Below are 20644 nucleotides of genomic sequence, written 5' to 3' on the forward strand. Positions count from 1 at the left end.
GCTTTGGCAAATTGTGCTCCATTAAAATTCCACCAGTGGATTAATGTGATAGTGAAGAAATCCTCAGGAGAGTTCTGGATTCATAAGGAGCATCTTGTTTCTATAAATCTAATGTATGGATGTTTATTCAGAGTAGACATCACAGATAATGATATTACTGGGATCTCATTGCATCTAAAACTATGTGTATCATGTCCGTGTGTTCAGACTGGACTGAGAGTTATGACTCACAGCAGGAGCGCCACATCTGACGCAAATTGCAGCCATCAGGAACTGAGCGCTCCGCACCTTAATTGCCTCCGTGAGCCGAGTCTCACAGCCGCCGCCGCCGCCGAAGCCCTAACTGCCGACCGCGGCGGCAAATGAGTCTAATGAAAATACTGAGAAATTCCTGTTGCTGTTAGAACAATGGCATGCACCTTTGTCTTTGTCCCCACTTCACCTCTCTCACTTAGAAAAAAACCTGTGTTCTGGGGCTAACCAGCGTTCACGCGTGTCTCGTGGCTGCTGAGCCTCCTCGGGGAGGCTGGGGGAGCAGGGAGGGGCAGGGGAGCAGATGGGGGCAGCAGAATGCCAAGTCCACTCATGTATGTAATGGTTACACTGAAGTGATTGTACAACATGACCCACCACACCATTCCCACTGCCCCTGCCCCCCTCCACCCCCATCATAATATCAGTTAATATTATGGCAGAAGACAGACGCACCGGTGATCCGTAACAAGTGGCCTCTCTGGAGAGAGCCGGTGCCACGAGACGCCCTTAATTAGGCCTGAAAAATGGCAGGTTGCTCCATCCGTGCGCTCCCTGTTAATCTGTCCTACAGAGCCGCAGAGTCAACTCCGATCCCAACTGGCAAATATTATTTCATCTTTGTCGCAGCTGTGAATAAGCCAATGGGCGTGACAGCCGGTGGGCGGCCGGAGGTTTTTCGAGCAAAGCTCACGGTGCAGGAGAGGCAGCGAGTAGAGCCAACAGTTCGCTGCTCTACCACCAGACACACAAACACAACAGGAGCATTTTAATTAATCAGGAATCAGGAGGGCGGTGGAGCGCACATCCGACAGGTACCCAGTCCACCCAGTCCGCCTGCTAACAGACAGCCGGCACCTCGTTGGGATTCAAACGGTGTTTTCACATTCAAATGTCAACCGCCCTCTTCCCCTCTTTTTGCTCTGTGTGTATTTTTGGGTGTAAATTTCATCATGAAATTTTCATTTTGCCTGTCTTCATTATTCAGTCCGAACGTGCAGCGTCCCACCGGTGCACTTCATTGTTGCCCCAACAGACGACTGCATTGGAATGGAAGCTGTGATTGTGTAGCAAGTGGAATTGGTGAAAAATCAAGTCAGTTGTAAAATATGACGTTGCACATGTGAAACATAAATTCGAAATGTGAATATTGTCACATGGGATTTCATGATATTTGTCAGATAAGCTTTGAGCATTTCACATGCAGAATGCCATGATCTAAAAGTAAACAAATTTCATTTTAGTTTAGATTTAAAAACGTGAAATGACAAAGAACACTGAATGTTTTTTTTATTTATAACTGAAGTTAACTTGCCAGCGAGCTGGCTTTGTAATCACGCATTAATCACATTTTTCACTCAAGTTTAACTTTGTATTTACTTTACACACACAGTGCTTTGTATACTGGCCGAGGCTTCGAGCTGCAGCAGCACATTTACGACTGCACCACTTACAGACTATATAGAATTTGAATGCAGCTCGTCAGCTCGCTGGGTGGATGAAGATACAGGTCTCCGTCACCACCGGCTCGGCACTTTACAGCAGAGTAGCTCCTAGCTACACTTGATGGTGGGGGCTCAGCTATGGCTGGCATTGAGTAAGCAATCTGTCTGCTTCAGCTGAGTAATTACAGATTTGCTGTACCTTTTCCTGCTGATGATGCTGTCATGGGCCACGGCTGTTACTGTGTCCTGGGGGCCGGTTTGATTGCTGGGGAATGACTTTGTTTCAGTATTGTCATAGTCGCGGTGCCATAATTTATCAGGCGCCGGTGCAGAGAAATGTACAAATGATGTGCTGAATGTGAAAGTCAGGGCGTATTGACGGGCGATTGATAGTTGCTGGAGTTGCTCTGAATTCAGTGTCACTGGGCGACAATCTTCTAGTGAGGATAAGTGGCGGGATCATGAACCAAAAATAGACATTCAGCTCTGGTAGATTCTTCAATAACTACTAATATAGAGTTGATGTTTATTCCACAAAATGATCTGGCCCCCAGGCTAAACTGTGATGAATTCAATTTACATTTAGCAATGTTTCAAAATACCTCGAGGTAGGTTGAATTGTAGATGGTGAACTTTACTTCTGTTATTTTGTGATTTTAACAAAAGTGAAATGAGAGAAATAATGAACATCCCCCAGCAAACAACGACCTGTTCAGAACAACCTCATTGAAACAACAGCCACATCGTGGTCAAGCACAACGCACACATGAAAAAACAAAAACAAATGCACACATGAAATATTATCTTTCAGTTTCGCAAATGGAATCATTTGCTATTTTTGTTCACCCAACCGTGAGCTCAGCGGCAAACTCCGAAACGCGAATGCAAATAAGATATTTAAAAAGGGCCTAATAGCCATTTCCGAAACAATGCATCATTCTGATCAATTGTACTTATTCAGGTCTACACGCCTCCTTTACCCTCGCCTCTGATTGTATTTTCCAAATGCCACGAGCAGACGAATCGCCGCCGCAGACGCACAAGTCATTTAGCAACAATGAGGCCAAATGCTCAACACGGGGAATATGAGAAGATTCTTCTCCTGCAAAACCTCCATTCTCTGAAAATCTCCCACGTTCCCCTTTTCACGATACCGTGATGCATTTCTCTGCCCTCGTGCCCTCGTGCCCTTGTGCGGTTGATGGTCTAATTACAAAAGGGCTTCCGCACGGAAAGTCATACCGTGGCAGATCACTCCTCCGTCCCAGCATGAGATATCACATTACGCTGTGATATTATTGCGGATTAGGACCGCGGGCAGAGTCAAGCACTGTCATTAATTCAGTTGGCTTTGACAGTATGGAATGAGAGCAACACCGCTAATGAACAATAACACCTACAATACCTGCTATTAAATCTTAAGGATGTGTCTCATCCTAATGATGCCGTTTCCCTGGGATGACCCGGAGCTGTGGAGAGGATGTGTGCACAGTGGACTTGTTTTGAGGAACAAGAAAGACTTTTAATGGCTTTGAGAGTCAGCGGGCTGTCTCTGCGAGGCCAAACTTCAAGCGAGTGTGGGGAGTGGATAAAAAAAAAAAACGAAGGCGAGCTGGATCAACTGCAGAGACATTTCTGGGCCTTACCTGTCCTGGCATCGCGTTTTCACAGAGGATGGTTTCATAGTCGATGGCAAAGACCGGTGCGTTATCATTTATGTCCATGACTGTGATGAGAGTGAGGCCTTTTCCGATTTGGGTCGGGTCCTCTGAAAAAGAGAAGGAGAGAAGAAGAGTCCTCGTTTAATTCGCAGTAAATTTTCCCCCCTCAACTTATCCTTGATGCATTTGACCGAATTATTGAATATTAATCTTTCTCATGTTTTTTTATTAATCGCAAAGGAGGAGGGGGGGGAAAAGAGCTGCTGTGATGAAATATGCAGCGTGTGCTTCCAGCAGCTGGTGTCCTCTTTGCTTTGGAGAAGCCAAAGTGATTACACTCGATGCAGGCTTGTTGTCAGGGGGGGGGGCTGCGTGGGCAATCAGTGGGCTTCGCGCCTCTGTCTGCCTGACATGCTCTGATGGCTAAATGGCTGCGTCTGAGTGCAAGATGATGATTTAGCCTGGCGTCGCCTCCATGCCAGCCAGAGATGACGCGCTGACATTCGGCCCGGCTGATTTGATGGTGATAAAAAGGACGCGCGGAGCCTCGGGCCACAGACTTGTTGTCATTGGCGTGGTCCGGGCCGGGCGGATGAAATGTGAGTGACTGCAGCTGAAATGCACAACATCCCTCAACCCGAAGAGTCCCTGCACCCTCTTGAGTTACAAAAGAACCCATTTACTATAAATACTGTCATGAGGCGTACGGGGCAGCGAACGTTGCTGCCAGTCCACGAACTCGAAGATGTTCCCGGCTGAAAACAGCGGCTGGGCGTCACTATGTGTCAGGAGCCAGTTCCTCATGCGTGAGGGACCGTCGTGACATTTCATACGGCTATTATTACATGCTGCCTTCTCTTTGTTGCTATATCAGGCGAGAGCTCACACTCGGGAATCAACCGCGCGGTGTGTCTATGTGTCCTTAGATGTAAATAAAAACACGTCTTTGAAGCGAAGAGTGATGAGAAGAAGAAAAAACGATGAATACCCTTTTTCACACTGTGCTCAGTCAGAAGACGTGAAAGCAGAGGAAGTGCCGAGCTGACAGGCCGCTTGTCTTTCTGTAACTTATACTGATGTGATGCAGCTGTCGAGAACTGCTCGGCAGATCGGGTGCAGATGATTGTTGTCGATTGCGTGACGGTGGTGAAACGATAGGAATGCTGAGAGAGAGAGAGAGAGAGTAAAGAAAGGCACTCGCGTCCTTGGAGGCATCGAGAGATGAACAAAAAAAAAGAAAAAAGGCACGCGGGACTTCTTCACATCACATTAACATAGTTCACCCGTGGGTGAGATCGCCCACCCTTAGTCAGCATCTCGTCCCCGCGGCTCAAAGCGACATGGAGGTCAAAGCGACCGCCCCGTGCGTGAATTAACATTCCCCGACAGCCCGACACGACCCCAACGATTGTGTCGTCCGCAGCAGAGGAAGGTACGGGATGTTATGAAGAGGATGTGAGCACAGAGAGGATCGGAGGTTTCGTGTATTTACACAGGTTACGAACTAAAACACTAAATGGATGTTCTGCAGATTTACCAGAGTCTTTATCTAAACAACGGGTGTTTGGATTTAGCACAAAGATAAAGCAGCCTTCACATTTCTAGTTAGCAACTGGAGTGAGTTCATGAAAACTCCCAATTTTGTATGTTTCCAGCTGACTTGTTTTAAAGTGACATTTTTATAATAGACTTGCTGATTACTATGTTTAAAGTTGAGGTTAAAGCTAAAAGGCAAAAGAAACTCTATATCAATGTGTAGAAAACATGACAAACGACGTATTGCTTGGAGCCTATTGGTGTTTAGACCTGCTTTGCTTTATGATGTAAAATAAAACAGTTTGTAGTTTCAAACAATATTTAATGTTACAAGAGCAAAGAAGACTTTTAAAATAAGGAATAATCAATGTATTTAGTGAGTGAGCATATCAAACAATGTTAGCTGCAGATTGTCGTGGTTTAAACTTCCCCAAATCCAGGAAAGATTCGAAACCAGCTTCCACATACGGAGAAATCTATATTGTTTTCTTCTTATTTATGTCAACAGTGTTGTTAGTTAATGAAATAGTGTGAATTGCAGCTAATAGCTTAAATTAGAGCAGATGCACATAAACAAGCTCAGGCGTGAAGCATGTTGCATTTGCACAATTACACTAAATCATACGCACATCTTTTGCTTCTATATTGATGCTAATATCACTGCTTTTGTTTTTAATAAACATATTATTGTTAATTTGCAAACTCTGTCCGTGGTATTTTTGTGAAATGTTAACATTATTTTCTGCCTCCCCCTGCACTGTATATTCTCTGTCTTGTTATTTCTCTACGTCTTTTTGAATAGATTGCAAAAAGTTATATCCCTTCCTTACACTTTTACTTTTGCTAAAAAAAGCCTAATTAAAGGTTGATGTTTCTTCAGAGGGCTTCAGTGAACCGTTAGCTCTGACGACTGTTTGCTTCAGGTAAACTCACGACTCTCAATGGCGAAGATGGTGAGGTTGTGGACCGAGTTGGCCTCGCGGTCCAGGGGCTTGGCCGTGCTGATGATCCCACTCAGGGCGTCCACGTTGAAGAAGCGCTCCAAGTCCGTGTTCCTGTCGATGGAGTACCTGGACACAAACACACGGCCGGTATACTTTTAAATGCTGCTTTGGGAAAGTGGTATCGATCCAGACGTTGTAGTGTTTCTTCTACGTGCGACGAAAGATGATTGTAGTTTGGTTCCATCATCCTGCAGCACCTTCTGTTGATGCATTACCAACTTTAATCAATCAATGGATTGAGCTCACGCTTTATATAACGTGTACAATTTTCCTTTTTTATCAAAAAGTGCACTTGAATTTCAGGTATTGCAACAGGAACTTGGAACTTTATACCAAGAAACCTTATTAAATTTCGATAAAACTGAAGGCTGTCTACTCGTCCCTCAGCACACAACACTGATCAAACCCTTTCAATACGCAGCAACGAGAGGAAATTACAACTTCAATTAGCCTACATCCAAAGGGTATTATTGCAATGTAATTTGACTCTTGTGGCTGCATTAGTTCCACAATAATTTTAATTTCAACAGATGTAGTGCAATATCTTGCCTCGGCTGATAACAGTCACAGGAGCAAAAAAGAGGCAATTTACAGCTACAATGGTGCAGTAATTAGATTTTCTGATTAAGATTAGTAACAATCCAAACAGGCCGAGCATGAATGCCGTACAATGTGCATTCAATTAATGCAGAAGAGGTGGGATCTTGAGTGGGACACGGCACAGATTGGTAACGCGAGTGCTTGTTTTGAGTAATGAATGCCACGGCACAAGTGTCGAGCCTTGACCCTCCTGCAGGAATGCCCTTCTCGTGTTCAAGATGGCATTTCACTTTTGCAAATGCTGCACTCCTTGGCCCTCCCACCATCTGGCCTCTGTTTTTTGTGAAAGCCGCATGGGGACTTTTTCGAGGGTCCTCAGATTCCTTGTGATTGCAGATAACGTGGAGCAGTTGACTGGATTAACTAATTAGTCTTCTTTACTTTGGCTTTATCAGAATTCTTTGGGAAATTCAAAGTTAATTGTGAGTTTAAAGAATAGCATGCGAGTGAATCGTCGGTACCTGATGGCGCTGTTGGAGGTGTCTGGATCGTGGGCGGACACCCTCCCGATTGAGGTGCCCACTTTGGCGTCCTCCGAAATGACCATCTTGCTGAGCGGCGAGGAGAAGACGGGCGGCTCGTTCACGTCCTCCACCGTCACTTTGACCGATGTGGTGTCGCTGAACGGGCCCGAGGTCAAGAAGTTGGAGTCAATGTTCCTGTTCGTGGCTTCGACTCTCAGAGAGAAGCTGCTCTTCGTCTCGTAGTCCAGAGGCTGGAGGAGACAGAGGAAGAATATGCAACGTGATCTTCATTTTCAAAATAAGATGTCAGGCAGCCAAGGGTGAAGGACCAATTTCTATATGTATATATGTATGTATTATTACTTTAATAAAAGCCTATTGTATTCATTCCCATTTCGGACAAAAGCCAAATGTTAAGGCAGGTTAGTGGTTTTTACCTTTTTTAACCAGTATGTAAATCAGTGCATCATCAATAAAAAGCTGAGCTATTGATCCCAATTAAGGATCTAGCCTCTAAACACCCATTACAATCTCAAATGGCTGAAACAGAGTCGCTCTCTGACGGGTTATATTTTGAGCTCTGAAGGCAATTACATTGATTTGAAGAGTGTCACGGCACATTGTGAAAAGTGTTGTGAAATGAACGCTTTTGAGACATTTTGTCATTTTGTCTGGATTATCGAACTCCCCATTGCAACACATAATATACTTCAGGACACCATTGATTTGACACTTTCATCGTCAGCGACTCTCTCTCCCCCCGATGTTGTAATTGTCTGAGTTTGCTGCAAAACAAACAGAGGATCAAAATGGCCCATCTGACGAGTTCTGCTTGGGCCCGACACTCTCTCTCTCTCTCTCTCTCTCTCTCTCTCTCTCTCTCTCTCTCTCTCTCTCTCTCTCTCTCTCTCTCTCTCTCTCTCTCTCTCTCTCTCTCTCTCTCTCTCTCTCTCTCTCTCCCCGTCTGCCGCCCCCAAAAGAGCTGCAGCAATGTACTGTCACATCCACGTGGCCTGCGGAGACCGTTTCAAATCTTCCGACACCCTCGAATGTGAAGTGCGAGCTCCGAAGCATCTGAAAATGAGGCAAGAATGCGCAACAAATTTCCCCCGTATAAATGAATCAGTGGCTTTGTTACACATTCAACTTGAGAAGTTTTATTTATTTATGTGGGCGGATGTCAATGACATTATTTATAGCATCTCGGTTCCCTCGGTGAGAGGAGTATTAGAGTCTCTCTGTTCCCGTCATCAATCACCGCTGTGATCTCTGCGCTGTCTGTTGGTTCGGTAGATAGCGGCGTGTTCGGAGCCGCTGGGGTGCCGAACCTTTCCGGTGACAGCACTACTTCTGTCCAAGCTGCTGGAGATGGTCACTGTTGATTTGTCATTAGTGATCATCACTTAATCCGAAGGTGCAGGAGACACTTTGAAACACAGGGAGACAGATGAAGAGGAGAGAGGGAAACTGGGAGAGGCAGCTCCACTGATGTCCTCCAGTAAACAAGCATTATGCAGCCTGCAGCCCACAGATCTCACCGGATCAAACATTTGTGAAACGGTTGCAATGTTTGTTTTTTTGGATAATTCCTGATTATAAGAAATTGCATTAACGATGATGTATTATTTCCACCAGAGGTTGAATTAATTCTGAGGGAAACGCTGCAGGAACCAAAAGCAATAACGTGACCATCTTGTCTGTGGCTCTTAGCTCCATTAGTTCTTATTGAAGATGAATGTCCACAGATATATCATTTCCTCTGCACAAGAGGGTTTTATCAGCGTTTGTTAGTTAGCAGGACGTCACAAAAACCACTCAACCAATTTTATGTGAAACTCTATAAAGTTTGATGCAGATTCGGAACAGGGGGCGGATCCAGGATTCCTTTTTCCACTTTCTTTAACATTGCAAGATGAGGCACTTTGCAATATTTTCAGTGATTTCTCCGAGAATAATTCATGGATCTTGATTAAAGACTGAATCGGAGGTATTTAGGCGACTGGTATCTATGAGTCTTGTGCAGTTTGGCGAAGATCCAGATGAAAAATCCAGATCTAGTGAATTAAAACGTGGTTTCATACAAAAACTCCAGAGCCCATGATCAGAGTAATAAAGTTAAATGTCAGAGAGTGGAGCTGTGTGGCTCGCTGATGTCTTTTTAATGGTTCCTGGACAACAAAGGAGGTTCACGGCTCAGAAGAATAAGCCACAGTATATTAGGTTCTAGGTTCACAGGGAATATTAGTCAGTGCGATCAATTCATTGTTGGTTTCAGGGCTTTTCATTGGATTCGATAATTATCTTTAAATCCCATTTGATATCAATAATTATCGCAATAAATGTCAGATAATTATTATATTTTAAAGACTAGTTTTTTACTCCTGAGTGAAGATTGTGGTTTTAAACTCTTCTTCTATGTGTTTGCACAACAGGCAACATATCAATTTATATTGGAATTTTGTCATTTTGCTTGTTGATGACATTTATAATGCAATAATTATCAATATTGTTTTATTGCCCAGGCCTAGATACACTACTACATCGTTAACAGTCATCACACGGCTCCAATCTACATTTCTAGTAACACTCAATGTCATAGCAGCTGCTCCGTACAGGGCTCTATCCAACAGCCTGAACATTTTTTCCTACGTCTCACTGACTTGCAGAAAAGAGGCTTCAGAGCCAAATACAGGCAGAGAGTCACGGTACAAAGGTTCCAGCTTCTAACAAAAATATTCACCAGAGGCTCCATTCACAGTCTGACTGAGTGTTTTCTGTTATTTCATGAAAGGCAGATTGTGGTTCATGTCTCACCTTTAGCAGGACGATCACCCCGTCCTGTGTGTCGTCGTCTGTTGTTATGTTGAACGTGCCGGGCCCGTCTCCGTCCATGATCCGGTAGTCCATCTCGGCGTTGGAGCCTATGTCCGCGTCCGCCGCCTTGATCCTCGCCACCACAGATTGCACCGGCAGTGACTCCGGCACCGAGTACTGATAGCTCTCTGGAAAAGAATGGACAGGAGCGGATGTTGGTAATGGATGTGCTTATTTCACTCACCAGCTCACCTTCAGGCGGCTCAGATTCTCTTTTACACCCTTTCAGCTTTGATTTGGTCGCGTGGCTCCTCAAATTCATGTTGCATAACACGGGCGGCCGGTGACACACGTGGGATAAAGGGTTTTGCCTTCACTTCATTCTGCAGCACAGGCAGTGGGGAATGCAATGGAGAACTCCAGTTTCTGCAACTTTTAAAGCTGGAATCAGCTGGACGGGCACATACAGCTAACTGCAGAACTTCAAAAAGTGCAGTCTGGATGTAATGGGTTATCCCTTCAACCGAAAAAAAAGAGAAAATGTGCGAAAGAAAATTACCAGGAGTAACAGTAAGATCCTTTCAGTACCTTTCAGAGGATGAAATGTCCACTCGAAGATTCTATTACTCCGAACCTCTCCATTGTGTTTCCAGAGCTTTTGTCTGACCCTTGGGATTTAAAGTACTCTTATAAGAATAAAGCAGGGAATCATATTCATAATCATAATCTCCCAATCACCATGGTAGAGCTCATTACCAGACCTTTCTGTGTTCCTCACAGTGTCTCCCTCAGCCACTGTCTAAATGCTAATCTGCCTGACATTGTTTGCCGCCATGTAATCTTTATAATGGCTTTTTAATTTGCCGTGGAATAGCAGCTCTTTAAAAGACCAAAAAATTGCTTTCCTCCCTCCGTTTTGCCCCCGTGCACACACACACACACACACACACACACACACACACACACACACACACACACACACACTCACACACCCCCTCAGCCTGTCCTCTCATGCATCTAACCTTGGCTCCTCTCCCCTCGTCTCTTCAGAGGACTACAGCTATAGCTCCTGGACTCTATCAGCTCTGATGCTCCATAATGGTCTATCGATTCTGACCCATGACCCCTCCAGTGCGACAGCGGGAGCCAAAACCCAAAACTTCTTCGCAGAGTGACAACACCGGGTTAAAATGCCATTGATGACTTGTTGTGCGAGCTTGAACCTGTCTTTCCTCCCGGGGGCCGGCAAATTGACTCGGCTTCACGGCAGTCCAGCGGTGAGTGCACCACCCAGACGGTGGCCGGGGCTATCAGCAGTAAACCGATTGCCGGCGCTTCGGATTATCATGAGAAGCACCGCATGCCTTTGAATCCTAAAGCTCGTCCTGGAACCCATTAGTGGCCCGTGAAATAGGCTGACAACAAAAAACGGAGCCTGATTGATCCTGGTATCCAAGGCCGAAGCAGCCCCCCGGCTCTGATGAAGAGCAAAGCAGGGTGGTGCACACCTTGCAGGACGGCACTTTTTTTAATTTGGTCGTAAAAAAAGTCCAAACACAAAGTCGAAAACACAAATCCAGGGAAGTTATAGAGAGAAACGGGGAACGGGGTTAGGGAACGTATGTGAGTGCGTTTTGCTTCTGTTAACGAGTATTTTCTGTTTAACTTTATTCTATCGCAGATTAAAAGGAAAATGATTCTACAGTGTTGTTTCAGATACAATCATATTTTCCAATGACTTCTTTTTGAGGGCGGAACATAGCAGCCGAGTCTTCTCAGTGAATTCATTGTAGCCGTTCCCTCGTTTGGCTTCTCTGGGTTCAAGTGTTTTTCACTCTTTAAAGATCCAGTTCAGCTGGAACCAAAACAAAAAACACTGCAAATGAAGCAAAGAGCTGCTGGTTTTATTTTCCGATCGCTGAGCAGCTATGACAAGTTTAATTGACCCTACAGGGACAATCATGGCTGGAGACTCACTGTGAGTGAAGCGAGGCGGGTTGTCGTTGACGTCTGTGAGCGTGACGGTGACGGAGGTCGTGCCGGAGAGGCCTCCCATCTGGCCGACCATGTCTTTGGCCTGGATGACGAGCACGTACTGGTCCCTCGTCTCCCGGTCCATGTTGGGCAGAGCTGTTCTGATGACCCCTGAGCAGAGAGGCACAGAAGGAGAAGGAGAGGCTTTAGGGGTTTTAAACCATTGTCAGATTTACATCCATTAAAAGACCAAGCTACTCACTCTTCTTTCTTTACCACCCAGTTTTCTCTCTGAGCTCACAGATGACTCAACACATTGTTTTTAATCAAATAGTAATTTCTATTGTTCCAAATTTCAACAAATCCACCGTCAACTGCAGAAGCCCCTCCTGGGGTCCAAAGAAAAAAATGTTTCATAAATAAGTTATGTTCCCACTTGTTTTCATATGCATTTTGCTAGTTTAACTTCTATCAATAAGACTCATTGTTGTCTGAACTTTTATTCCACAGCAGAGCTTTAAATGTCTCTAGCTCACTGTTGGTTTTCTAATACAAAAGCAAAACAGAGAATATTTAGAACAGGATCAAACGACTAGTATTATCACCCTGTGGTTGTACGCCTTCATCAGCCTGTGCCGAGTCAACATTATCCAAACCTTTAAACTCTGAAATCTAAATGCTTCTTTTTGGAGTCCAGGGGAAAACTGGTCATAATTTGAAGAAATCCCCTGAAGGCAGGTTTGAGATATCATGTCCGAGAAGCCAGAAACATGGGAGAACAAGACCTTTTGACCAATGACCAGTCGAATCTATTCAGTTAGTGAACATTAGTGCCATATTTGAAAGGTTTCTCTCGAGCCATTCTTAAGACAACAATGCAAAAATTGTAATTTGTAAGGCCACCATGACCTTGACCGTTGACAGCTGATTAGTGAGCGATCTTCAGACGTAATAAAACAACAGAAGAAACACAACATGCCTCCATGCTGCTCGTGTGGTGTCATCCAAGTGTCCGGAGGGTTGAATCTTCATTTTTGGGTGAACTATCCCTTTAAGGTGTTCTTGAGATATCATGTTCTCAAAGACACGAGGCCTCCAGCCAAATACACACATTAGCTGGCTGACCAGTAGTAAGTACTGGGAGATTATTCATATTCATCAATATGAATTCTGACCGGGAACAACCTGTTCACGAAGACCCCTCAAGTGGCAATTATAAGAAAACATGACTCGGGGGTTAATGGGGGATGTCCATAATGGCTGGGGGGGGGGCTATTTACACAGCAGCAATGAATAGTGATTGGTGTGCCCTGCAATGTGCTGTCACTCCACACAGTTTAGCAGTCTGACATATGATGAGGTTAATGTGAAGACAATGTCAGAGAAAAAGAGCACAAGCAGGAGGATATTTTCGCCGCCAAGCGAGGTGTCATCTGTCAGTCCCCCTGTCACGGTTGATCTGTATCAGAGGAGGATCAGAGATGTGACAACGCCGACATCAAATGACTGGCATTTGTCTGGAGCTGTCTCCACCTGAGCTGCCAAATACACCAGCCAGCGTTCAGCCGTGTTCTTCGTACACATGCACAAAATACTAAACCCGCTTGTCGGGGGAAATCTTTTCATTAATGACATTTATTTTGAATCTCAACTTTATCTCTTGACTACAAACATGATATTTCCTTAAAAAAAAAATTAACGCCGCGCATTGAAATGCAAAGAAAAATTCCCTAATCCTTCAAAAGCAATCACTGTTGCTTTCAGAGTTAATGACTTGCCACACAATGTGTTTCATTCATTAAATGGCACTTATTAAAGATTCCCACAGAACACGGAAGATTACTCATTAAAAGCCTCACAAAGCCGCCGCACATGGCTCCTGAATAAATGAAACATTTTTTTCGTGGCTTTATCGTATTCACAGCCTGATGAAGCAGATCAAAAGGGGGGAACTCATGCTTCCAGTTTTGCACCTGAAGAATTTCTCTTGATCCTTTAAATTACACAGAAGTTTGACATGTAATTTAGGTCCAATCCCACAAGAAAGGGAAATAAAAAAAAACATTATACTTAATTTGTAATGACGAGTGTTGTAGATTTCTCAGTCCTCTGCGGCCTTGACTTTGTTGTTTTCGGACGTAGAATTACCACAAACGTTTGGATTCTTATATGAATTAGATTAAACCTTGTTTTTAATCAAAGCTGAATTCATCGACGTTATTGAAAACCTCAAATGACTCTAGTCTACACATCACGGAACCTTGCTTGACCGGACATTTTCCAATCATCACCCAACGATGACAAGTTTTTCAGTTGATAAACTGTTTTGAAACAGTCTCATTCACCTTCTCGAACCCTCCAACCCACAACCATTGACTTTAAATAAAGATGGACGACATGACAGTTCCCAGTCGTAAACCCTGCCTCCTCCATGTGAGTGGACGGGACACGGACCAAACTGAAAAAGTCAAAGTAGACGTCAAATAAACGTTTGTCAAATATGGTCCCTGTCAAGTTAGGCAGTTCTTATCACACGAAGATATCTTCACCTCAACATTTTATGATTTACGTTATGGGGACTTGCTTTTTGTCCCCATAAGGAAGACAAGTCCCCATAATGTGACTGTGTAAACGAACTGAAGTCCCCACAACATTAGTAGTACCTGGAAAACAAAGACACACACACACACACGTAGAATTCACAATTAAATCCAGGAACAAAAGAACAAACAAATCGAGATAAAGACATCTGGAGAATAATGAAGACGCCTCCTGACCGTCAATTTCACTGTACTTGAAAACAAACAATTCCATTTTGGTGTTTCATTTTCTCTCTCTGCCATCTTTTATTAATGTCATTACAGCCCCTCTGGCTGAGAACTGTTAAAGAGTGCTCTAACTAAATGGCTCAGTTAGCTAAATTACAGTGAGCTGTCCACTTCTTTTATCTAAAGTCCCCGACAGTGGGACGGCTGTGGTCAATAAAGCAATAATCTTTCGCTGTTGCCCTACCAGACCTGCCATTTCAGTCCCTGCTTCAAATAACGAACAGTGGGGACGTTCTCAGGCAGCAGAGGGAAAACACGGCGGCCGACAAAGTCAAAACACGTCACGATGCTGAAACACAGACAATTTCAGCATCTGTCGGTGGATATTTGCCCGTCTGCTCCGTTTAGCCCTGACATCCTTCCTTCATCCATCCATTCATCACTTCTCTGTTGCCTCCTCCACGGTGCAAGCTTATAGCCAATTAAAGAGCACCACCACTGCTCTGGTGCCTGCTGCCGTGACACCTGTGAACCCTGTTTACCACGTTGCTTCAGAAAGGGCTACTTTAAGCCGTCAGTCCGCCAAGGCTCCCTTAATGCTTGGTAGACACAAACAGAACAAAACTTTTTCTGTTCTCAACTCCATGCAACATCACCACGGGGACGGAGCATGGATGTCTACACTTGAAAGAGGCTTCATTTAACATTCGGGGGAAGTAAAGGCTGAGGAGGAAGCTGGGTAATGGTTGGATTATAATGACAGCGGCAAAGCATGGCTCCTGAAAGGTGAAACAAAAAGATGTTAAGTTTGTGCAGCCGGCAGTGAAACAAAAGGCTGCTCCCACTAAACCGTAGATAGGCTTAACAACACAACTGATATACTTATTTAATATCAGCTTGGTGTGTTGGCGCCTGAGAGATATTGGTTGTGGTTAATGATGCCATGAATCCTGATTCTAGCACAGACAAAAAGAAAAAAACACAAAGAAAAGAGGAAAAACAGCGACATGTTTCTGTTCCCGTCTGGCCAGGAGCGCACACTTCTCACAGAGCGCTGCTGCTAATCCACCCGGCGATGTTGCAAGGCTGTTGTTTGTCTGCTGGGTGCCAGCCCCCTCGCTCTCTATCTCTGTTACCCCGTGCGGCGCTGGTGTCATTCCTGGGGAGAGGCGATGATTAAAATCCTTCTGTCGGTGTAACGGCGCAGCCCTCGCCTCTGCGCTGTGACTCCTCGCCTCCGGTGCAAGCCAGACGCATTGTAGCCATGCATTTATCTAGCTGTCTCCACAACACTGGCGGCAGACGGGTGGGCCACGCTCCCTGCTAAAGCCCAGATAGTTGACATTTGTCTCGGGGAAGACGGAATAAAGGGTGCAGACGTTGGGAGGAAACCCTCTGGCTCGGCGTGCAGCTATGAGAGGTGCTGATGAAGGTGATGAACACTCAAACATGAAGGGTGCGGCGGGTGATTTGCCGGAGCCTCAGGCGGTCCACTTACAAGGAATAGATCCCATAACACAAAAAAACAGGCCACACAAACAGGGAATAAAACCCCCGGCACAGGTGGTTTATGACCGAGTGACATTCTAAGGATCACGCTCTAATCACGGGTCACATCGGTCACCACACTGCACATTATGGGGGTGTGAGGGTCTATAAATGTGTATATATGTGCGTGTATATAGATGATTGGTAGAACCTAGCCTAGATATATGAAAGGACCCCATGAGGCTTCAGTGCAGACGCAATTCAACCGGCATATAGAACATAAACAGCTATAATTTGTAATACTAAGTTGAAAGGAAGCGTGTTCGTCGGTGCACACACACCCGAGCCTGTTGTGTTTGTGATTAGAATGAAAAAATGCCCCCTCTCTCTATATTACCTGTCTGAACAGCAGGAGGCAGCCAGATTTATATCTAGCCTTCAGCTGTAATGCTCTCGATTTAGTGCGGGCGCCACAACAACAGCGTCTCGCACACAGCCCCCCCGCCCCCCCCTGAACGACACCCAGCTTAAAAATTGAAGGCAAAGAAAAAGCGCACGTGATTCTAAAAAGGCCACGCTAATATCTTAATCACATGCTGATCACAGCCGGGCCGCTCGCCTCTGCACCTCAGAAAGTCCAAGTCTCACGTGTGACGGGCCGGAGGCGGCCATTGAGTACACAGTGATTGTTCCGTGGCCTTTTCCTTCATTATTCAAGCGCTTTCAGTTTAATTAGATTCTCGAGTCCAGACAAAGCTCCGTCCGCTCATCCCTCCATCACCTGACCACCTGTCATATTCTCCTGTCGCCTTGAGAGGCAAGCTGTGTCACATCTTGAACACCCCCCTCCCCCGCCCTTCAGAATGTAATTTATCCTCTCACTCAGGTACTTGGCATTTCCGACCAACTAAATTCTTTCTTTTGTTAATCCTGCCATCGAGGTTTGTTAGCATGCAGCTCCACGGCGTTACTGTGCGTGGATAATTGTCTCTAAGAGGAGACGCCACATCGCCGAGATGTACGGAGCTGAAAGCAGCTGTTCAATCCTCCTTGAGCCTGCCATCAATTAGAACGCGGTCCTCAACAGCATTAGCATTTCTGCTTCACCTTCAAACCAAACGACACGCTATCAATCAATATATATTACAACATGTGGCTTAGCCGAACACCTTTAGGCGCTGCAACTTATGTATTTTTGCCGACGGTATGCATTGCTCGGAAGTTACTGGAGCTGTTCAGGATTAAGTACTTTTCCCAAGGGCACCTTGTAGATTCAATTTGGGATTAAGAACCAGAGTAAAGGCGAGAGAGAGCCAGGATGCTACCCACCCAACACTGGGTCAGACGCGTTCTCCTCCCCCTCTGACCATCAGCCCTCTTGCCACTTAATCGCCAGTGCAGTATTGCAGTGTGCAGCTTAGAGTGTATTTCAGCCCAGGCACTTTGTCAAAGTCACTCTCTGCTATGGCCCAGGCGTGTGCTGCAAATGGGACTAATTAGTAACGTGCAGGGACAGAAGCGCAGCGCTCATCCCACAACACTCAATCCAGGGCCGGGGTCCAACAGCCAGTGTCTCTATTCCGTGAGTCGCTCGGTATTGACAATATGTTAACAGCAAACGGTTAACACAAACAATGTGGCTCCTTTCACAGCCAGCACTGAGGGCGGACACAGTATTTAACACCTGTGGAATGTATTTCCATTTAAAGAGGACGAGTATCAGAGGGACAGAAATAACACAATCCTCCTCCTCTTGGAAAAAAAAAAAATAAACTCAGCATTGAAATGCTCTCAGACTCAGTTCTCTGATTCAACAGTATTATGGCCAGTAGCCTGTGGTGGCTAATGCTCGCAAACTATTGTGTAACTGACATCACTGCCACTGCCAGGGAGTAAATGTTGTCACTGGCATTTGGTTTTGTTTGGTTGCTTGTTAGTTTGCAGGATTACGCAGAAAATACCGGACGGATTACCACGAAAACTTGGTAGAAGAATGAGGCAGGAAACTCGTCCTCATTGCTGCCTTTAACTTTCTTCAACACATGGAAAAGGTTTATTTTTCATTTACACTGATTTCCCAGGGAATATTTCAGGACCTTGAGAAATAAATCTGTCATATTTAGGACACTGGTGTCTATGAGTGTGTGTAATTTGATGCGGATCCAAATAAAACTCCTGAACTAGTGGATTTAAATGTCATTTCACACGGCTGTAGGATTTTTTTTCCGCCGCTACGTGGTAACAAATGGAGCTTGAAAACCTGTAACTACCTTGGATGTGTAGCGGAGATAATGGATTCAGTAAAGAATCAAGAGTTTAGGTGAATCTTCAATAGTTTTAGAACCATGTCCAAATGAATTTGATGGATTTTAGTGCAGAGTTTAGGGGCAGAGTTTGCAGAAGTGGGCGATCGACTGAGTGATAATCTAGTTCTCTTCTGTAATTACCACTTGTTTAGTAAATGTTAATCCGGCTCTTTAGTGGAGGCAAAGACAACAGAGGCTCTGAGGCTCTCTTCAGATTGACTGACTGTAAAAAAAACTACAGAAAAGTGTCCGTATCCGACCTTTAAATATTATTATTTAATCAAGTACACAAAGAAATCTAAAGATGTCGTAGTGAACGCTCAATTTAAAACAGAATAAAGGCCCCACTGGTGTTATCTGATGACTTCTCCCACATCTCATCCTCGTTGCCTCCCAGTATGCAGAGTGTACATTAGTCCAGGTCGTAGAGATTAACTCTGGTTAGCACAATCGACTGCGAGAGAACACAGGCCACTTACAGTCAGCAATTATAACCTATTAAAGCTTTTGAAATATAAACCTTGGGATTTAAAGAATCCACTTAGCTTAATGAAAAACACGTCACCGCGCGGGTCATTGAGTTGAATGAGTCTCGGGAAAAAAAACATGATATGGGAGTAATGGGGTCTTTATGGCGCGGACGTGCTGTTTGAACGTCACTTAAGTAAATGCCTGCTCTCGCTGTAATTGGCCACCGATGATGGGTTTGAGTGTTCATTCAAACTTTGTTAAAAGATCATTGAACGCCCACAGGCAGGTGGTCAGATTCCCACTGATTCTGCACCAGTTCAATTTCTGCTGGATGCTAAATACTGAATGAAGTAAAATAAGAAGTGGCAGGAATTACTGTGTTTTACCTATACCACCACGAATCCAATATATACTGTGTTTTCAGGTGAAATAAGTCAGTGGTGAGTTTATAAACGGTGCCGCTGTGTTAAAAGTTAATGACACTACAGGATCTTGGTTTTTACAGGAAACCAGCCGAGCATTTTCAGTAGCATAAATTTTTATTTCCCCAAGGCAGCTCTTCTTGAAAGGTAACTAAATGAAGATGAAGACGAAGGTAACTGAGTGGACACTTTCTAATATTTCTCTCAATTACGGTTGTGCCTTTTCTGGGAGCGGTGTGGGGTGGGGGGGAATCATTAATAAACTTCTATAAACCAAAAGAGGCTCCGGGACAGTAACAATGCTGCTGTAAAATCCTGCAGGATTTCCCCATTGACACTCAAGTTAATGCTCTATGAGCTCTATTTCTTATTTCTTTACATTCGGTGTAGTAGTAACGTTTCCCCTGTCAAACAAGAGAGGACGTCGTCACGCTTCGCTGAGTCAAGTCTCCCAGGGAGTCCCGCCTCTCCGACGGCCATCCCAGCTGTTCAATTCAAACCGATACGGCATTTTTGTAAATCCACGAGATCCAAGTCGTCTTCTACTCGGATGGAGAGAGAGAGCCGAGTATAATCAGTCGTGGTCGGGGGAGAGATGGGCAGCTCACGGCCGAGGCTCTGGCAGGGGCCCAAGGGCTATATCTGGGTGCACATTTAGCTCTGTGTGTGTGTGTGTGTGTGTGTGTGTGTGTGTGTGTGTGTGACAGGTTAATAAACCAGCCATTGTCCCACAGAAAGAGCACCGATGTGGGATTTATCCGTGTGCTTAAAGTTTTATGATTAAAGCTACACTAAGCAACTTTCGACACTTAAACGTAAAAATCACTGAGCAGACGAACCTTCTTTTCAGAGGCCGACTTTTCCCCTTCGTACACATTGGGAGCAATTAAGGTCTCGGTGTCTTGCTCAAGGAAAAGTGGGCGGGCGGAGCGAGGAATCAAACCAGCAATTAATGACCAAAAAACTGCACATTTCCATTGAACCGGGTTTTGTGACCCCGGGAAAAGACGACTGTTAAAAAGTGAGCCACATCAACATAAAGTGATGAAATGTCAGAAGTGTGTTCACGGCTGGTTTCCGCTGCTTTTATTGTTGAAGGTTTATCGAATATCGAATAGTTGACAGTTATCTTTGATTTATAGTTCTGAACTTGATTATTGATTCTTCTTTATGTGTGTCCTTTCAAACAAAGAGTCGTCCCAAGTGTTTAAAATATGTAAGCAAAGTAATTGAGTATTAAACACATTTAGAATTGAACCGAATGTACAGACAGAATATTCCTTTGGAAAACACCAGTACCAAGATTTAGCAGTTAGCATGAAAAAGACGTTTATGGGCTGAATGAACGAATTAATGAAATATCTATACTCTAATATTTACACTGTGCGTTTTACTCTCTATTGCGAAAGCACAGTATAAAGACATGGGATTGAAAACTT

General features: G+C 44.6%; 1 protein-coding gene across 1 annotated transcript in view; it reads right to left on the reverse strand.

Moving 5' to 3' along the window:
* The window catches only part of cdh7a (cadherin 7a), a 90342-nt gene that overhangs the window by 20872 nt on the left and 48826 nt on the right, over positions 1-20644 (reverse strand). Inside the window, exons 5-9 of the mRNA XM_035142856.2 lie at positions 11754-11921; positions 9777-9964; positions 6960-7213; positions 5828-5964; positions 3344-3465 (exon numbers count right to left, since the gene is read on the reverse strand). Of these exons, the coding sequence (XP_034998747.1) occupies positions 3344-3465; positions 5828-5964; positions 6960-7213; positions 9777-9964; positions 11754-11921 (869 nt within the window). The remainder of the gene's footprint in view (positions 1-3343; positions 3466-5827; positions 5965-6959; positions 7214-9776; positions 9965-11753; positions 11922-20644) is intronic.

This window comes from Hippoglossus stenolepis, chromosome 19 (assembly GCF_022539355.2).
Source record: "Hippoglossus stenolepis isolate QCI-W04-F060 chromosome 19, HSTE1.2, whole genome shotgun sequence".
Lineage (NCBI taxonomy): Eukaryota > Metazoa > Chordata > Actinopteri > Pleuronectiformes > Pleuronectidae > Hippoglossus > Hippoglossus stenolepis.